This window comes from Pyxicephalus adspersus, chromosome 8 (assembly GCF_032062135.1).
Source record: "Pyxicephalus adspersus chromosome 8, UCB_Pads_2.0, whole genome shotgun sequence".
NCBI classification, from domain to species: Eukaryota; Metazoa; Chordata; class Amphibia; order Anura; family Pyxicephalidae; genus Pyxicephalus; species Pyxicephalus adspersus.
In genome coordinates this window covers 41,252,808-41,271,369 of record NC_092865.1, presented here as the reverse complement: position 1 = coordinate 41,271,369, position 18,562 = coordinate 41,252,808, and the positions used below count along the sequence as shown (strand labels likewise).

Here is an 18,562-nt window from a genome sequence, read left to right as displayed (position 1 = left end):
TCGAGTTCTGGCTTCTGACAGGCGGAGTGCATGTAGTATCACTCCGCCTGTGACAGGATCCGGAACTAGAAAGAAAGCATCGGCTTGTGCGGCTCCGAGTGTGCACTGCGCCATGCTTTCTTTCAGTGTCCCGCTGCCTTCACAGGGAAAGAACACGACTTGGTGAGTACTGTCCTCTGGTTTTTAATTTATGTATGCTTTTCTTTTCTTTTTCTCCTCTGACCTGCTGTATGTAGTTAAGGGGGATCTTGAGCAGGGGTGGGCTGGCTGTGGCCGTGTGGGCGGGGAACGGGCGCTAGGGCTTGCGTGCGGATTATTAAGCTTTAGATTAGGATTTTAAATTTTAGATGGGGGTATTAAGCTTTAGATTTTTTAGGCTGAATTACAGTTTTGGGTGGGTTTTTTTCTGAACTGGACAGATTTACACTAGGTCTTATTTTTGGGGTAGGTCTTATATTAGGGCAGGTTTAGAAAATAGTGCTAGGTTTTACTTTCGTGGTAGGTCTTATTTTCGGGGAAACACGGTAATTCTAAGGCAATGTAAATTTAGGCTACAGCTGCTAAGAGAGCAATGTGCACAGCTTAGCCTCTGCGGTGCATTTGTAAATTTTCAAAAACATTCAGCTCTGATTTAGGGAGATATATCTTAATGGAACTGCTATCTGTCCCTTCAACCTCTTCCACTTAATAATGTTCCCTTAACAAGTGATATTTTAATGACTGTTCATCCCTTTGAGAGCTAAATAGCTAATTAACTTATGTGGCTGCCTGCTCTCTAATATGATTATTTTAATCAAGAGTAATTTCTGATCATTCCTATGTCAGCTCTGACAGGCTAAAGCACATGCAGGCTGCAAAAAAATCGACAGATACACACATTCAAGGTGTTCAGCTGCAGTTATCAATTCATATTTTTTAGGATACAACTTTATTTGAATAGTTTAGAAAAAAATGTATGCAAATAGGTCAGTTGTTGGGTATACTACTGTTGCTAAACTTGGCATCTTGGTGTTAAAAAAAAAATGTTAGACTTTAAAGTTAAACAGTTGCAGGATGCCACCATCTTCCTTCTTTTCCCGGAGCCTATCATCAGCCATCCTGATCAGCTGGGCCAGGACAACTTAACTCTTTTTGTAGGCCTGCGGCAGTTCATTCATTCCCCACATGTGCAGCTCAGCTTTTGATAGTCTGAGCAATCAGAAAGAGATAATTGCAGAAGGGACATCACTTGTCCCTTTCTGTCATGACCTTCCTTATGGTGCATTTTTAAAAGTGGAACTTTAGTTCCACAATAAGTTCATCGCACTTTCCGATCTTGTTCAAATCTACCACCACAACATGCGTATGTGCAAAGGCCTGCTTGATTGGACACATTAATTGTATAGTTTTAGTAGATCAGAATTTCCATTAAAAGCAGTGTTTAACATTCCAAAACAGGAAGCAATGAGTGTTTTATGTTTTAACAAAACAGTATTAAACTTGCTATTTATGTTTTTCTCACATATTGTAGCCCAGATGTACAAGGCCTAGAAAAAAGGGTAGATTAAATAACTTTGTTTACTCTTTTCTACTAGTCTCCTGACTGTTCATGTTATTTATGGTAAATGTGCATCTCTTGTACCAGGTTATGGCAAGCACAGTACAATTTCAAATTTAATGAAATATTAATTTTATCCAGACTATCACACCAAAGTTGTTGCATTTTTGCCCATTTTATAGGCACATCTACACAGTGTAATCAAGCCAGTCCAGATCTGGCCCTTTGGCTTTGTATTTTTCCTTCTGCTCTACATACCATATACTTGACTAGCACATTCACTGACATTTCTGATAAATGCTGCGGTTTAATAGATTTGATAAATTCAGTATTTTTAGTTTTATGAATGCAATGTTTAATCCATTGCAAATTTTGACCAGTGTGAGAGACCACCTTGGTCATATCAATTATTTTGCCACCTTTCATTTAAGCCATTAAGCCACCTCACCATGACAGAACTGCACTAACAGTTGCTATGTCTCCATAATTTAGAAGCCTAATCTTTTTCTAAAGGGCTCAGAAAATCCCACAGTACGTTTTTATGGGATGAATCCTATAGTTTTTGTATATATTTGAGGAAATCAATGACAGCAGCAAAAAAAAGTCAAACAATGGTGGGAAATTCATTAGCTATTTTGCTAATGCAGAGGATTGATTTCACTTTGTCTATGCTGTGTGTAAAAAAAAAAAAAAACTCCTTGAGTACAGAGTATACACACCCACAGCTATTGCACAGAATTCATGTAATAGCCCCTTAAAAAACCATTGAGTTTTTTTTTAATTCATATAAAAAATTTACAACTACTCAGAAATGTATACACATACAAAGATATGTTATTAACCTGGATTCATTAGTCACTTGCAGACCTCATCAATCCTTTGGCAGAGTGTTCAAAAAATTATACATATTATTCATAAAAATGTACTGCTTGTTTTTCAGCCTTTACAGAAAAATACTATAAAAAGTACTTCACATTTTTCACTATATGATGGGATAAAGACTGTATTCTCTCCAGCCTTGGAGAGCTTTAATAAATCAGGGCCAATGACTGAACTATTAGTGAAATATTTTTAACTATTGCAAAGGAAAGGATCAGCATTAGGATTTTTTTTTTATATTAGAACACTGGGGGCCTAGAATTTTATCACACTATTCTGTTTGACTTTGTAAAGCCAGTGATACAGTCAATAAAAAAAAAAAAATTCTCATTAGGCAACATTTCATACATTTTCATTCCTCACAAAAAAGTACTTTACACTTGATTTAGAACAAAACACCAGGTTGTCAACAATGAAATAAAATATGAAATGAAATAAACAGATAAACATTGATTATAAAGACTACTTACCATTGAAACAAATTTGTTATGCTTCTCTAAACAGTTAGCAAAAAAGTTTTCCAAAAAACGCTTTTCTTCCTCTAGTCGTTCTTTCCTTATGTTATCTGGTTCCACAAAAGTGACAACCTGAACATTAACAGAAAACATATAAAAGTGCAAGAAAAATGATGCAAAGCAGAGAAAATAAAGATATGTAAAAATTCATAAAGAATTTACAATGTGGTAACTAATTATAGTTGGAATTGACATTCGGTAAGCATACAAAAAATATTCAGTTTTTTTGTATGTGAACATGTTAAATTATTGAGCTCCACCCAACCCAAAAGTTTAAGGTTTGACCTAAAACAACCAAATCCTGCAGATAATTGTTTTCATTGCCCAGACTTAAGGTTTGAGGCAGGCTTTCATCACTACTGGTTACAGGATAGTTTGTGATAACTACTGCATACTATTGGTATCTCCATGACAAGAGGTTTAAGAGTTAAAATTACTTAGACTAGAGCAGAAAAATATTCTGCATCCATCACATTTATAGAAAATATAATACAAAATAGTAAAAATAATTTATACAGGCAGTGAATGTTCTTGGCTTCTTTTCATCCTATCACCTACTGTAAAATGTCTCCAGAGCTTGATCTTCTGCACCAAACACACTTGCAGTTATTTTGAAAGCCCTTTGTGTATACAGCAGGGAGGTAGGGGCTGCTGTAAAGAATCACATGCAGAGGACAACCAGGCATCGGACACATGGGAAGTGTGCCGATTATTTTTTTACCACCCTAGTTCTGCAACTCTGCAAGTGAAGACTGGAGATGGAATTTTTTTCTATGACAAAAACAAAAGCAAGAACAAATATAGGGAAAAGTTTATGAGCGGAATGGGCACTGTGCTGATAGAGACCAGGCAATTCCTTTGGATTAGGATATTTTTTTATATATGATATTTCAAATACTTTTTTCCAGAATGACATAATGTGCATAGAATCTTAAAGCTCTATAAAAGGGAAACTACTAAGGACAAAAACATCATTTTCCAAAAAGGACAGATTCACTTTCTCCTGATGTTCTGGAGCCTAGTCCAAGGATAGATCATTCAACAAGCACTTACATTCCTGACATTTACTCTAGAATATAGCTTTTATTTATAAATATTATATTTTTTTCAGCTGAACTCCTTTTTGCTATTTCCTCTTACCAGCTCTCCACAGCTCTGTAACCCATACCGGGATATAAACATATCAGTAAATAACGAGTCACTACTTCCAAAAGAGGCAGACTGCTTATAAAAGGAGATAACTAGAATTTACCTTATTTAAAAAATATATCACGCAATTCTTGATCTCTTCAGAATTCATGCTTTGTGGAACAATATCTTCATAGTTGGTTTCCTATAAATAGTTTAAAATGGTTAAAAGGGTTGAATAGATTGAATTTTGTCTTTTTTCATCATTTCAAGTAAAAAAACTGCCATTAAGGAATGCAAATGTAAATTTATAGTTAGACCTAGGTTCAGAACAAGAAAAATCTATTTTTGATTTAATGTATTTGTCTAAAACACAGTGAAACATAGAGGCTGCCATTTTAGTAACAATGTTACATATCCTGGCTTTGACCTCAGTATTTCAGCGTCTCATATTCAGAACAAGCAAAGTCCAAATGTCTCATCCATAATTTTGTAAAGCGTTAGTTGAGGTGGTTTTTCATGCAAACTTTAAACATATTTCTTGCATCACTTAACAAGCACTTCTTCAAACATACCTGCATGCAAACATACCTTAACTTTTTAAAGCATAACCCACAAGGCTGAGCTTACTGAAATAAAACAACTTTATTTTATATACTGCACACTCTGATTGCATCTCAGTGCATGTTCTGTGTAAACATACGGACGATATCAAACCTGATTTGTTAAATCAAGAGCTGCTACATTTTATGCATAAATCAATTGCAATACCAATAAATAAAATGCAAACGTATACCTCTGCAAACTGAGTGAATATCTCCAATGCATGTTGATTGACCAGCCACATTGTATCTGAAAGGAGCATGGAGAACAATCCTGCTACAATTGGCAGAATCACAACCTGAAATATAAAACAGAATACAGTTCAATGTTTATTGGATCCTTAGATAATCAGTTCCTATTTATAGAATAAAGAGGAACCTAAACAAGTGTTTACAGTATTTGCAAGGTAAATATGGTGTCATAAAGTTGTGCCAAAAGGTGCTAAACATACAAATATTACTGCATCAAGAGAGATTGATTATGATGGAGAATCCAAAAGAAAAATGTAGTTGTCTCTATTTCCAGCAAATTTTGTTTTTATTGGCTTGCTAAGGGGAGGAAGAGAACGTAGCGTGTAATATACACTGAATCATAAAACCATAAAAATGCTTAGGTATGCGGCTAAGTTATGGGATTCCTAGATCTATGCCTTTTATATGATGTATTATAAAAGAAGATCCCTTGTTATGAATAATAATACAATTTATACATGTCTGGTTACACATAGCCATGATTATCTCACACACACGCCTAACACAGGGACAATCTCACAATCTGACACATTAATGACACCAATAATCAATTTCTTATAGCACACTGTATGAGTAACACATTAAAAGAAAAATTGAGTTTCTTTTTAAATTCTTATTTGCATACATTAAGGCAATATGAATTAAATTCTAAATTCTTATCTGCATACATTAAGGCAATATGAATAAGACTGGCCTTTAAATAAAACTGCCAGTGTAATGGCCAAAAACAAAAATGTTGGTCCAGTATGCGCTGCCCTGCGTGGAGATGGCATGCAGGCGACAAAGTATACGAAGCCCGGGGCACAAAAATGTAAAATTATAAAAATTGTGTAAACAACGGGTAGAAAGGAATCCTAAATTTCTCCAAAGCATCAAAAACATACATCTTCAGGAGCTTTACATGTTTTGATGCATGAAAATTAAATGTCTTTATAACTGACTTATCTGAATATAACATTTAGATATAAAAGGTCCAAACACACATACATATAAATTATACATATATGTATAAGGTTACCTGAGCTTCTTGTGGGATCAGAACGCTTGCTAAGCTGGATAAAAAGTCCAACACTGACAACTTTATATGTGATGGAGCGTCCACTTGACACACAGAAGGGATTAGCGACACAATCTAGAATTAATCGAAAAAAAGTTAAGATGAACCACTCCAAATGTAGAAAGCACAAGCATTAAAATTGTAATAAAGCAAAACTAAACTTAAACAAAAAAAACAAAAAAACAAAAAAAAAGAAATCCCACTTGTGTTTACTTTCGCAAACACCTCGATCCTTCAACGCTGTCCTCGATTCAGTCCCGCGCCGCTCTGGTACCCTCATTCGTCCTGGTGCAGAGGAAGCACTGTGTGCCTCATTTTTTTGTTCTATCTTCTGGCTACGTTACTCGATCTTGCACTGTGCAGGCATTAAAAGCAGGTGATATAGCCTGCTGGAAAGGGGGGGGGGGTGATATAAAGTGTGGATCTAGAGTACCAGGTGTCTCAGGCACTCACAAAACAGTGAGTAGTAGGTAAGGGTTAGATGGTTGGATGTGAGCAAAATCACTGTAGATGGGCAGCAGGAATGGACTGTGGCTCTTGCAAGCAGGAAATGAATCCACAAGAGGTTACCTAGACACTACATTGTTGAGTAAGGGGTTGACAATGACAAAGATCAAGGACAGAGACTAAAAGAGATCTGAAGATAAACTACTAGGCAAAAAGAGATTATGGGAAAGACCTTGACAAGATCCAAACACACAAGGCTCAGTAAATATGTTACCAAAATGTTTAAAATGTTCATATACAGAATATTATCTGTGTCATTAGGATGCCACTAATAAACAGAAAACCCCAATGAACCTCTGCTGGGGAAAACACAAGTGAACGCAATGTAATTTGGACTTTTAGAGACCATAATTTGTGTCCACGCCAACCCAACTTAACCTTATCATATTGTTAAGTTTCTGCATCACAACATAGTTTTTAAAGGGGGACAACGTTTTAACTAAAGCTTTAAATAAAAAAAAATGCAATCATTTGCCATTTTATGTTACAGAAAAATTATGCTTATGTGACAAAATTTATCAAACAACTTTGAGGTTTACATACAGAAGATAAGCCACATCACTGTGCAAATTGCCTGTTTTACAGTTGTGTTTGGAAAAATGTCAAAGAAATAAAGTCAAATGAAAACTTTTAAAATAAAATGTTTTGGTACTCAAGTAGAAATGGAGAAAAAAAGGCCCAGATGACAATACCTGTATTAACTTGGCTGGTTCCACTGCCCTTGTAACGTACGAAAAAAGATCCAAAAAAAGACAAAATGTCTCCTGCAGGAGAGGTTGTTCAGTGACCTGATACAAAAAGATGTTCTTATTACGTTCTTTACTTATAACGTTCTTATTACGATATTACGACATATAGAATTTTTTTTTTTTTTTTTAATAGTAAAATATTAACAAATGAGAATTTCTGTTCATTGTTTTATGTTGCTGGAATTAGGCTTTTTTAATTATTTAATTTATGGTGACAAATCTCTGGAATGTGTACAGGCTGCACTGTGAGGTAAACACTGCATGCTTTAAGCTTTGCTTTCATTTTACAACACAGGGCAAAAACAGGGAAATACAAGACAGATACAGGAAAACGCAGCAGACACAACAAAGTTGAAAGCAAAGCTAAGCCTAAATTATTACACTACATTGATTACAAAACTAGACTCTTATAAAACATGGGACACTAGAAAACAGGTTCACAAAACAAGGGGACTGGGCCATTGGGACTCAAAACAAAGGCGATGGAAAATGGGACATGCTAGGGAATATAGGGAGACCGCAGAAGCAGACACCTATGACATAAAAATGGGAGCACTAAACTTGTTGAGTGTTGACCTGCCCATGTTTTGACCACGCAGCTGGAAAAAATTTCTGGGAAGACCACTGTAATTTTTCCTACTTTGGGTTTCATATGGGCATTTCTAATTGTTCCTAACACCAGCTGGATTGAGAGATCAGAATAAAGACAGACACTACCATAAAATTTCCAATTTTACCTGCTTTGTGAGAAAAAGAGGAAGCAACTGGACTATAATCACAGTCACATCAGATAGATGTTCTGAATCAAGTAACCTTCCAGAGGAATGACATGCCATCAACAGTGCTGATAATGACAAATTCTGTAAAATCAATAATTATACAGGTAAATGTGTAACAAGGGAAAAGGCGTAATTCAGTACTTGGATAAAGAGAGCACATATACAGATTCACTGCATTTATGTAAAAACATGTTTTCCCAAAATTTTTTGTATTTTTCTCACCTCACAATCTAATCTAGGCTATTGCCTTTAACCCCCCACTTCGCAAACACTCTGACACCGTTTTCATAATTTTGGTTCTGTACATCCCCAAAATAGAATTGAAATAAAAAAAACTGAGATGCAGTTGAAGTGCAGACTTTTGGCTTTAATTTAATGGATTGAAAAAAAAAATTCATGATCAAATAAAAACAACTTGAAGAGGAAAAGATATACCAGTTTTTGCAGCTCTCCTAGTGTCTGAATGCTATCCAGGCACTCCTTGATATGTAAGAATGCAGTTTTGAAAAGACTTTTCTTCACCTGGGAACCCAAAGAAGTTGCCAGAGATGAAAGTGAAATGTGTTGCCAGAAAGATAAATTTTCTTCTTGCTCCGGTGGAAACATTTTTATAAAAGATGCCTAAGGGAAAATGTATAAAGACATAAGTTAACTAGTTCATTTCCTGAATCTGTATACCCCTCATGAACAAAATAAATACATTTCTGCCACAGGAAAATGTATTTAGCAATCACATTATCATCATCAAAAAAACAAAAATAGAGGCTTTCTTGGCAAAAGTGTATTTCAAAAACGAATTTATTTTTTGTCTAATCTATAGAAAGAGTAACAAAAACAGAAAATAAAAAAAAGTTACTGAAGATAAAGAGGGTACTTTTTGTTCTTTAAATGTACACATTAAAATCGCATTTCTATAAGAAGACATGGTGAAGGTATTTTCAAATTACATACTCAAGTTCATTGATTGACAAAAATAAAATTACATCACATTTATGCTACATTATTTTTCAGACATGTTTGCTTTGCAAACTAAAAAAAGCCTTTTAGTTTACCAACATTTACTTAAAACATGTACAAGCAATTTAAAGTATGGAATTACTGAAAGTTTTTTTTTTTTTTTTTATACCTGATGATCAGTATCCAGTAAGAAGAGTAAGCGCCTCAGGAGCACAATTAGACGTGAAAGCTGTGAGGTTTTGCCAGGACATGATTTAATCTATGAATTAAAAGGTAAAGCAACCATTAGAGCAGCTAGTTTGGAAACAAAGAAGTAAATGATACACAGATAGGTATTCACTGCTATAAAATAAAAGCAGTCTTTTGTTTGTTTTTCCTAAACAATTCATAATGCATATAAAAGTTTAAAAGGTATCAACTAACAAATGAAGCAGCAGATCCTAAATGTGTTTAGTGGTCTGTTTTATGCCAGACTACCCACTGTTTTTCCAGGACCAGCAATTCCAGAGACTTACCAAACTAGCTATCACTGTAACATGGTGAGCACACAGCTCTGTTGTTCCATACCTGAACATATACATATGAAAAAAAAAATAAATTTAGTACAACAATTGTTTCAACTTTTACTGTACATATTTTGCATGTATATATGTTATCAAAGTTTTGATCTTACCGGGCTAGGAAACACCATACATCTGTAGCCAGAAAGGATTCCATCATTCTGTAACTGATAACCGAATTTAACAAAGACGACTCCTAAAACACAAAAAATGAAGTATTAGTTGCTGTTTATATTACTGATCATTTGTTCAGATACTGCAAAGTACATAAGGATCATACTTACCAAGTCAGAAAAGCACACTGGGGGTAGTGACACAATGTAGGCACAAAGGTGAATGCAGGTGTATTGATAAAATGAAATGTTTGCTGTATTTTGCCCTTTAACAAACGTTTCCTTCATTTTGACTGGAATACAAATTTCTGGAGAACATGCAGCAAAGCTCTGGAACACTGCTTTAAATATAGATATTCTAAAGAATGAACAAAAAGAACTAACTAAATAAAACCATTAGAAAGGTAAATAAAAATGAACACACTATTATGAAAAAAAATATTTTTTATACTAGAAAAGGAAAAGAGGAAAAAAACAAACTGCCTTAAAAAATATTGACGTATCTGTGAACCATAATATTGTACCACACAAATTTTGACGTGACTTACTTTGGGACTTCAAAGCAACTGAAACCTCATTCATATTAGGCAATGGAGGGATGAAATAAGTAAAGGAGGGGATCATTTACATGACCAAGTCCTGTGAGCAGCCTCTTTGGGCAGTCCTTATGTCGGATGTCCTTAACTCAGGGACCACTGGTAAGAGGCTAACATTCTCTCACGCAGAAATTGGACAACTTGGCTAAATAAGTTGTATATACAAATGATTCTCATTGAAAGTATTACCTTGGATATTTTTTGTCATTTGTCATTTCCACAAATTACTTGAATGACTGCTGGTGACAAAAATGAACATTAAAACAAGATTCACTAAAGGAATTATGTCTCCTGGCAAAAGAGTTCGCTTAGAGGTAAAATAATAATAATAATAAAAAAAAAGAAGGACATGAACAGTGTTTGTCATATAGATTTGGATGCAATTGTATTTTAATATCATGCCATGCGATAGTTTTGCCAATTTTGTTTGTGTACAGTATAACAATATTCATCTCTCTTTGTTGGCATCTGTCTCTGAAAACTACAGTTTTACTTTGTGATCAGTTTTTTTTTTTGGATCAACTTGGCACATATAATTCAGAATAAACAAATTTAGAAATGTATGATGTTGGATAGTTGTTTATAGAACAGCAGCATCTATTTGTCTATCTAATCTCCTAATCATCAATGAGTTTATTGATTTCACTACGATGTCTACACTTCTATTGATTCAAAACTATTATTTAAATATTGCCATATTAAAAATATACCTTTGTTTTTCCTCTGGAGGTCTGTTCCCTGTGCACCACAATATTTGAACATCTTCTGGTAGTGTTGGAAGCTTATCCACTATGTTTATTAGAAGCACACATTTGGGGAACTGTTGCTCTCGAAGAAGTTCTAAATAGAAAATTGGAATATTATTCAATGAGAATGTTTTACACCATAAACTCCCACAAACTAATAAAGTTATTCAGAACTAGTCTACGGTGAAAAAATATTGGCACAGTGAGTAAACTTTGGCTTTTTCTGTGGGTCGGAATTTAGCCATCGATAATCTGGATCCTTGAGTTTCCCGGTGTCCTAGCAATAAAAGAAAAACTACCCATGGAAAATAAACTACCAGGGGGCATATACCAATGGGTGTGTACAATGACTTTATCGTTAGGAAAGTTTCTATTTCACTGTTTGTTTATAAATGCTGCATTGTCGTGTACTGCAGCCTTACATCTCTGCCAGCACAAACCTCCATATCTCCTAAACAGTATGTCATACCGACCTGAAATTTTCAGGGTACACAGGGGACCCTCATAGCTAGTACTCCAAAATATCTTCCCACCTTTAAATAACTTTCAAAATATGAGGGTCATAATTATAAAAACTAGTGAAAATTGAACATCAGGATTGCTGTTTAAAAAGTGTGTCCAGAAGCTCAAATTAAACATACAAATTATGGACCCTTGGGGCAACTTACATAGCATTAAGGGGTGTTAGCCACAGGTGTCCACAACTTACACCTACATTTTCGTATCTGTGAACCATAATATTGTACCACACAAATTTTGACGTGACTTACTTTGGGACTTCAAAGCAACTGAAACCTCATTCATATTAGGCAATGGAGGGATGAAATAAGTAAAGGAGGGGATCATTTACATGACCAAGTCCTGTGAGCAGCCTCTTTGGGCAGTCCTTATGTCGGATGTCCTTAACTCAGGGACCACTGGTAAGAGGCTAACATTCTCTCACGCAGAAATTGGACAACTTGGCTAAATAAGTTGTATATACAAATGATTCTCATTGAAAGTATTACCTTGGATATTTTTTGTCATTTGTCATTTCCACAAATTACTTGAATGACTGCTGGTGACAAAAATGAACATTAAAACAAGATTCACTAAAGGAATTATGTCTCCTGGCAAAAGAGTTCGCTTAGAGGTAAAATAATAATAATAATAAAAAAAAAGAAGGACATGAACAGTGTTTGTCATATAGATTTGGATGCAATTGTATTTTAATATCATGCCATGCGATAGTTTTGCCAATTTTGTTTGTGTACAGTATAACAATATTCATCTCTCTTTGTTGGCATCTGTCTCTGAAAACTACAGTTTTACTTTGTGATCAGTTTTTTTTTTTGGATCAACTTGGCACATATAATTCAGAATAAACAAATTTAGAAATGTATGATGTTGGATAGTTGTTTATAGAACAGCAGCATCTATTTGTCTATCTAATCTCCTAATCATCAATGAGTTTATTGATTTCACTACGATGTCTACACTTCTATTGATTCAAAACTATTATTTAAATATTGCCATATTAAAAATATACCTTTGTTTTTCCTCTGGAGGTCTGTTCCCTGTGCACCACAATATTTGAACATCTTCTGGTAGTGTTGGAAGCTTATCCACTATGTTTATTAGAAGCACACATTTGGGGAACTGTTGCTCTCGAAGAAGTTCTAAATAGAAAATTGGAATATTATTCAATGAGAATGTTTTACACCATAAACTCCCACAAACTAATAAAGTTATTCAGAACTAGTCTACGGTGAAAAAATATTGGCACAGTGAGTAAACTTTGGCTTTTTCTGTGGGTCGGAATTTAGCCATCGATAATCTGGATCCTTGAGTTTCCCGGTGTCCTAGCAATAAAAGAAAAACTACCCATGTAAAATAAACTACCAGGGGGCATATACCAATGGGTGTGTACAATGACTTTATCGTTAGGAAAGTTTCTATTTCACTGTTTGTTTATAAATGCTGCATTGTCGTGTACTGCAGCCTTACATCTCTGCCAGCACAAACCTCCATATCTCCTAAACAGTATGTCATACCGACCTGAAATTTTCAGGGTACACAGGGGACCCTCATAGCTAGTACTCCAAAATATCTTCCCACCTTTAAATAACTTTCAAAATATGAGGGTCATAATTATAAAAACTAGTGAAAATTGAACATCAGGATTGCTGTTTAAAAAGTGTGTCCAGAAGCTCAAATTAAACATACAAATTATGGACCCTTGGGGCAACTTACATAGCATTAAGGGGTGTTAGCCACAGGTGTCCACAACTTACACCTACATTTTTGGTTTTGTACATTTCCCCATTACAGAGAAAATGGGGGGGCATCTCTTTGCTATGTAAGTTGCCCCGGGGGTCCAAAATGTGTATGTTTAATTTCAGGCTTCTAGACACACTTATTTTTAAAGACTGCAGTACACTGTTTAGCCGCTAATGTTTTCATGGCGCTGCCAGAACTGCCAGATGTCCGCGGTGCTGCGAGAGGAAGGCTGGCCTGTGTGTGGAAGTATAAAAAAAAAAAACCGAAATGTTCAAATATCTGGCACTCCGGAGGTTGCCGGATATTTGATCGTCAACTGTGTAAATATAGAGACAGAATAACCAACAAAAGAACCCTCAAAAACCCAGAGCTTGATGTGCATTAAAATGAGTGAAAAAAGTAAGTATTTGATGCCCTATCAATCTGGAGACTTACTAGGCCACTCCATGGTCTTCATGTGCTTCTTCTTGAGCCACTCCCTTGTTGCCTTGGCCGTGTGTTTTGGGTCATTCTCATGCTGGAATACCCATCCATGACCCATTTTCAATGACCTGGCTGAGGGAAGAAGGAGCTCACCCAAGATTTGACGGTACATAGCCCTGTCCATTGTCACTTCGATGCAGTGAAGGCGTCCTTTCCCCTTAGCAGGAAAACACCCTCAAAGCATAATGTGGATCATAGGCAGCATTCCTCCTCCTCCTCCAAACACGGCGAGTTGAGTTAATGCCAAAGAGCTCAAGTTTGGTCTCATCTGACCACAACACTTTCACCCAGTTGTGGGCTCTGCAAGATTTCAGGCCTTCACGGCAAAGTGTGTTACCAATTGTTTTCTCTGTGACTATGGTCCAGGCTGCCCTGAGAACATTGACAAGTTCCCCCCCATGTAGTTCTGGGTTGCTTTGTTACTGTTCTCATGATCATTGCAACTCCACTAGGGGAGATCTTGCATGGAGCCGCAGACTGAGGGAGATTGACAGTTATTTTGCGTTTCTTCCATTTGCTTATTCTCGTGCCAATTGTTGTCACCTTCTCACCAAGTTGCTTGGCAATAGTCTTGTAGCCCAGTCTAGCCTTGTGTAGGTCTGCAATCTTGTCCCTGACATCCTTAGACAGCTCTTTGGTCTTGGCCATGGTGGCTAGTTTGGAATCTGATTGATTGCTTCTGTGGACAGGTGTGTTTTATACAGGTACTGTAACAAGCTTGGATTTTTTAAACATCCTCCTAAAAAGTAAATAGGAACATTATGCCTGACAGTCTCCTGGTTTGAAAGGAACACCATTCTTAAAATAAATATGCTCAGTGTTATTTTACAACGCTTGCCATTAGAATGCCCTTGAGCATTTTTGAGAGAGAGAGAGAGAGAGAGAGAGAGAGACACAGAGACAGAGAGAGAGAGAGAGAGAGAGAGAGAGAGAGAGATCCTAGCTGTACAATATTTAAACTGCTTCTACAGGCTAAAAAATTTTGACACCAGAGGTAAAATCAAACATTTACAACTATTTGATGTAATTTACTTATTACACCGACAAGAAGATTTATCCTCCTCCCACTGGGCAGTAAACACCAAAGATCAATTTTTAATCAGTTAAATGCATTACTTAAAAAAAACTGTAATGTGAAAAAAGCACAAAAAGAAGCTAGAGAAAGATAGAAAACTAAGGAAGCAAAAAGTAGGGGATAAGTAATGAGGAGAAACAGTTGGGAAAATAGGTCTATGACACAGTGTACTAATTTGTGTCACTATTGGTGACTAGTCACTATTAGATGGTGTGTGGCAGATCTCCAAAAGAGAAATACATGATCTAGAAGCAGTAAGTAGGAACCTTAACAATTATTTTTTTGGACACTTTCAATAAGGTATTATAATGCAGAAGATTTACGCAGCCTAACAAAGATGAACAAAAAGGCAGATAGGTTCAGTCTGTTTGTCAACCATTACTGCTTCTATAGATACAATAGAGAAACGAGTGTAGACATGTAGGGTATGCGTTACCTACAAAACTACTAAGAAAAAATAAAGGTAAAACCAAGAGAAAAAAATGAATAGTTTGAGGATCAGTGAGTAGACCGAACAAGAGCACAGAAAAGTTACAAATTGTATCCATGTAAATTTATGGTACCAACAAAAGATAAAAGTGAAGATTGTGAATAGAAAGAGAAAAGAAGTGTAATATATTAGGAAAGTAAGATTGGCAGCTGAAAGAAAGAGTTGATATTTTTTTTTTGAAATATTCTTATTGAACAAATGGATAAGTTAGCTGGTCAAGGTCACTGTTTGTACAATGACAGAGGAGACACAAACTGATTTTTTCAAATCAGCAGGGTTTGCATTAATAGATTGTTTGTCATGGTTTCTCTACGTAGAGTTAAGTTATGCCAGATAATACTACAACACATCAAACATGAAGCCAAGTATTTGCTTGAGCTGTGTAGAAAGTTTCTTACCTATATATTTGAAGATATAAATGATACAGGTGAACACAAGAATCAGACAAAAAGGGCATGAATTCCTAAAAAATAAAATGACATTTTAAACTTTGCAGTTACATCAAAACGTAAAAAGAAAAATCATTCCTTCCAGTTAATGTGTAAATGTCTATATGAATGCACAATTATTTTGGCAAACCCAAACAGAAAAGCCTATAAAACTAGAATACAGTACTAATATTGAAAGTAAAGACTACTGAAATAAATTGACAATTTACAGGCCTGCATGACATGTAAAGCATATATGTTTTTTTCAATATTTCACTTCAATTGTTAACTTTATTAATTATAACCTGGGTGTTTATTTGATGAAATGAAGTCTAATCCAGTGACTTGAAATTCCATAACAGTCTAAGACAGTACAGTGATTGTCATGAAATTGAATATATGATTATACTATTGAAAATATGATTTACAAAATACAGTGGATCAAGATCGTGCCCAATAATAAAGGTCCCTAAAAGCATCACTGTAAAAACAAACTGATGCACAGGTACAGAAATCTTTCTATGGCAAACTATTCACTTGTTGTCTCCTCACAAGACATTCCCGATTTTAAAAAATGAGGGCCGCTTAACTCCCTTTCAACTTCCTTAGGGAGCCGATTCCACATTTTCACAGACCTTACAGTGAAGAATCCCTTCCTTATCCAGAGCTTAAACTTCTTTTCCTTCAGACACAGAGTGCCCTCTTGTTCTTTGTAATGATCTAACATGGTGATGGTGAAGAGAGTTCTCTATATGGACCGTTTATATATTTATACAGGGTGATCATAAGCCCCCTTAAACTTCTCATCTCGAGGGGGAAAAGATTCAATTCAGCTAATCTCTCCTCATAGCTGAGCGCCTCCATTCTTTTTATTCGTTTAGTTGCCCTTCTCTGCACTCTCTCCAATTCCACAATGTCCTTTTTGTGAACTGGTGCCCAAAACTGGACAGCATATTCCAGATGTGGTCTGACCAATGCTTTGTACGGGGGCAGGATGCATCCATGTCTGCAATCTATACCTCTTTTAATACAAGAAAGTACTTTGCTAGCTTTAGATATTGCAGCTTGACATTGCATGCCGTTTTTAAGTTATTATGAACTACCAGAACCCCCAGATCCTTTTCCATTTCTGACTCCCCCAAATGTATTCCCCTTAGACAGTATGAAGCATGCATGCTTTTAGCTTCCAATTGCATAAGTTTACATTTATCCATATTAAATGTCATTTGCCACTTGGCTGCCTAATCAAACAGTACATCCAGGTCTGCTTGTAGATTATAGACATCCTGTATGGACTTAATTCCATTACATAGTTTGGTGTAATTTGCAAAAACAGAAATGGTACTTTTATTCCCAAACTCTATATCATTTATAAAGATTTTACACAGTAATGGTCCCAATACTGAACCCTGGGGTACACCACTAATAACCTTAGACCATTCAGAGTATGAATCATTAATCACTACTCTCTGGATGCGGCCAGTTCTCTTTCCATTTACAGATTGACTTTTCTAAACCTATTGACCCCAACTTGTATATTACCTGTCCGTGGGGTACGGTGTCAAATGCTTTAAGCAAGGTCCAAGTACACTATATCAACTGCTACTCCACTGTCTACCTGTTTACTTACTTCCTCATAAAAAGAAAGTAAATTTGTTTGACAATTTCGCTTTCTTGAAGCCATGCGGACAATCACCTATATTATTATTTTCTAGCAGATACTCTCCTATGTGGTTCTTTATCTAGTCTAGGACATTTGCAACTATGGTCGTTAAAGTAACGGGTCTGTAGTTACCTGGTAAAAACTTTGCTCCCTTTTTGAAGATAGGAACCACATTGGCCTTACTCCAAGCCATCTGTACCTTGCCAGTGACTAAAGAGTCCCTAAAAATTAGCTGGCTTTGAAATAAACAAGCTCAGTTCTTTGAGGACACGTGGATGTAATCCATCAGGTCCTGGTGCTTTGTCAACCTTAATTTTTCCTTTCTTTAACAAAGCTAGAACAAACCTGGTAAATGCCAGCTATAACAAATTAGAATTCTTTAAAACACACTGACTACAACAAATAACATGACAAAAGTTTAGTCCATCATTCTATCCAAAATTGGATAACAACAATTTTTAATGGAATTCAACTTAACTTTCCTATGGAATTTGTTTTCTGTTTAATAAAACCAATTAGTATTTTAGAAATATGCTGTTAAAACACTTATTGTTAGAACTAGGTGAAACTACTGGAAACAAAAATAACACAGTTACATATAATTTATAGTGGAACTAAAGTTCCACTTTTAAGTTAATATGATCAGGCAGGTCATTATTGCAGAAAAGAACAAGCAATTTTACTTCTGCAATAATGTGACTTACCTGCCTGATGGCTTCGGGATTCTGGCAAAAAGCTAAGCTGCGAATGCGCACTGTCAACTTTAGTTGACAGGGAAACATGCTGGGATGACATAATGTTATGTAATCCCAGCACAGCCAATTAAGAGGGCCAAAGCATCTGGAAGCAGAAGAATACAGGGAAGATAGCGGCGCCCAGCGCTGGAACGCAGACAGACGAGTTGGCAAGGTTTAGTTCTGCTTTAAGGAGCCAATCTCTGTTTGTTGGATTTTCTTTAACAATTGGAAGATGGGCATTTACACTGGGCATGTACAGCTTCCATAAAGCCCAGGCTTACCAAAGGTTTTCTGGAAACATAGAAACGCCCCTGATGAGCACATAAATCTGTACTTGAGTGCATGCTCACTTTGATGTAGTGCAGAAGTGAGTTGACAAAAAAACGACAGAGCTTCAAGTTCTTCTGGAATAATCTTTGGTCTGTGTTTTCCTGACGAAAAAAAAAAGTG

General features: G+C 35.9%; 1 protein-coding gene across 1 annotated transcript in view; it reads right to left on the bottom strand.

The window, feature by feature from the left end:
• Positions 1-2,739: 2,739 nt before the first annotated feature.
• FIRRM (FIGNL1 interacting regulator of recombination and mitosis) overlaps positions 2,740-18,562 on the bottom strand; it is a gene marked incomplete in the record, with an annotated part of 24,290 nt that continues 8,467 nt past the window's right edge. Inside the window, 15 exon segments of the mRNA XM_072420914.1 lie at positions 2,740-3,003; positions 4,184-4,264; positions 4,856-4,960; positions 5,932-6,045; positions 7,170-7,265; positions 7,964-8,086; positions 8,441-8,626; positions 9,132-9,221; positions 9,478-9,529; positions 9,636-9,718; positions 9,807-9,993; positions 10,942-11,131; positions 12,024-12,034; positions 15,683-15,747; positions 18,463-18,543. Of these exon segments, the coding sequence (XP_072277015.1) occupies positions 2,791-3,003; positions 4,184-4,264; positions 4,856-4,960; positions 5,932-6,045; positions 7,170-7,265; positions 7,964-8,086; positions 8,441-8,626; positions 9,132-9,221; positions 9,478-9,529; positions 9,636-9,718; positions 9,807-9,993; positions 10,942-11,131; positions 12,024-12,034; positions 15,683-15,747; positions 18,463-18,543 (1,677 nt within the window).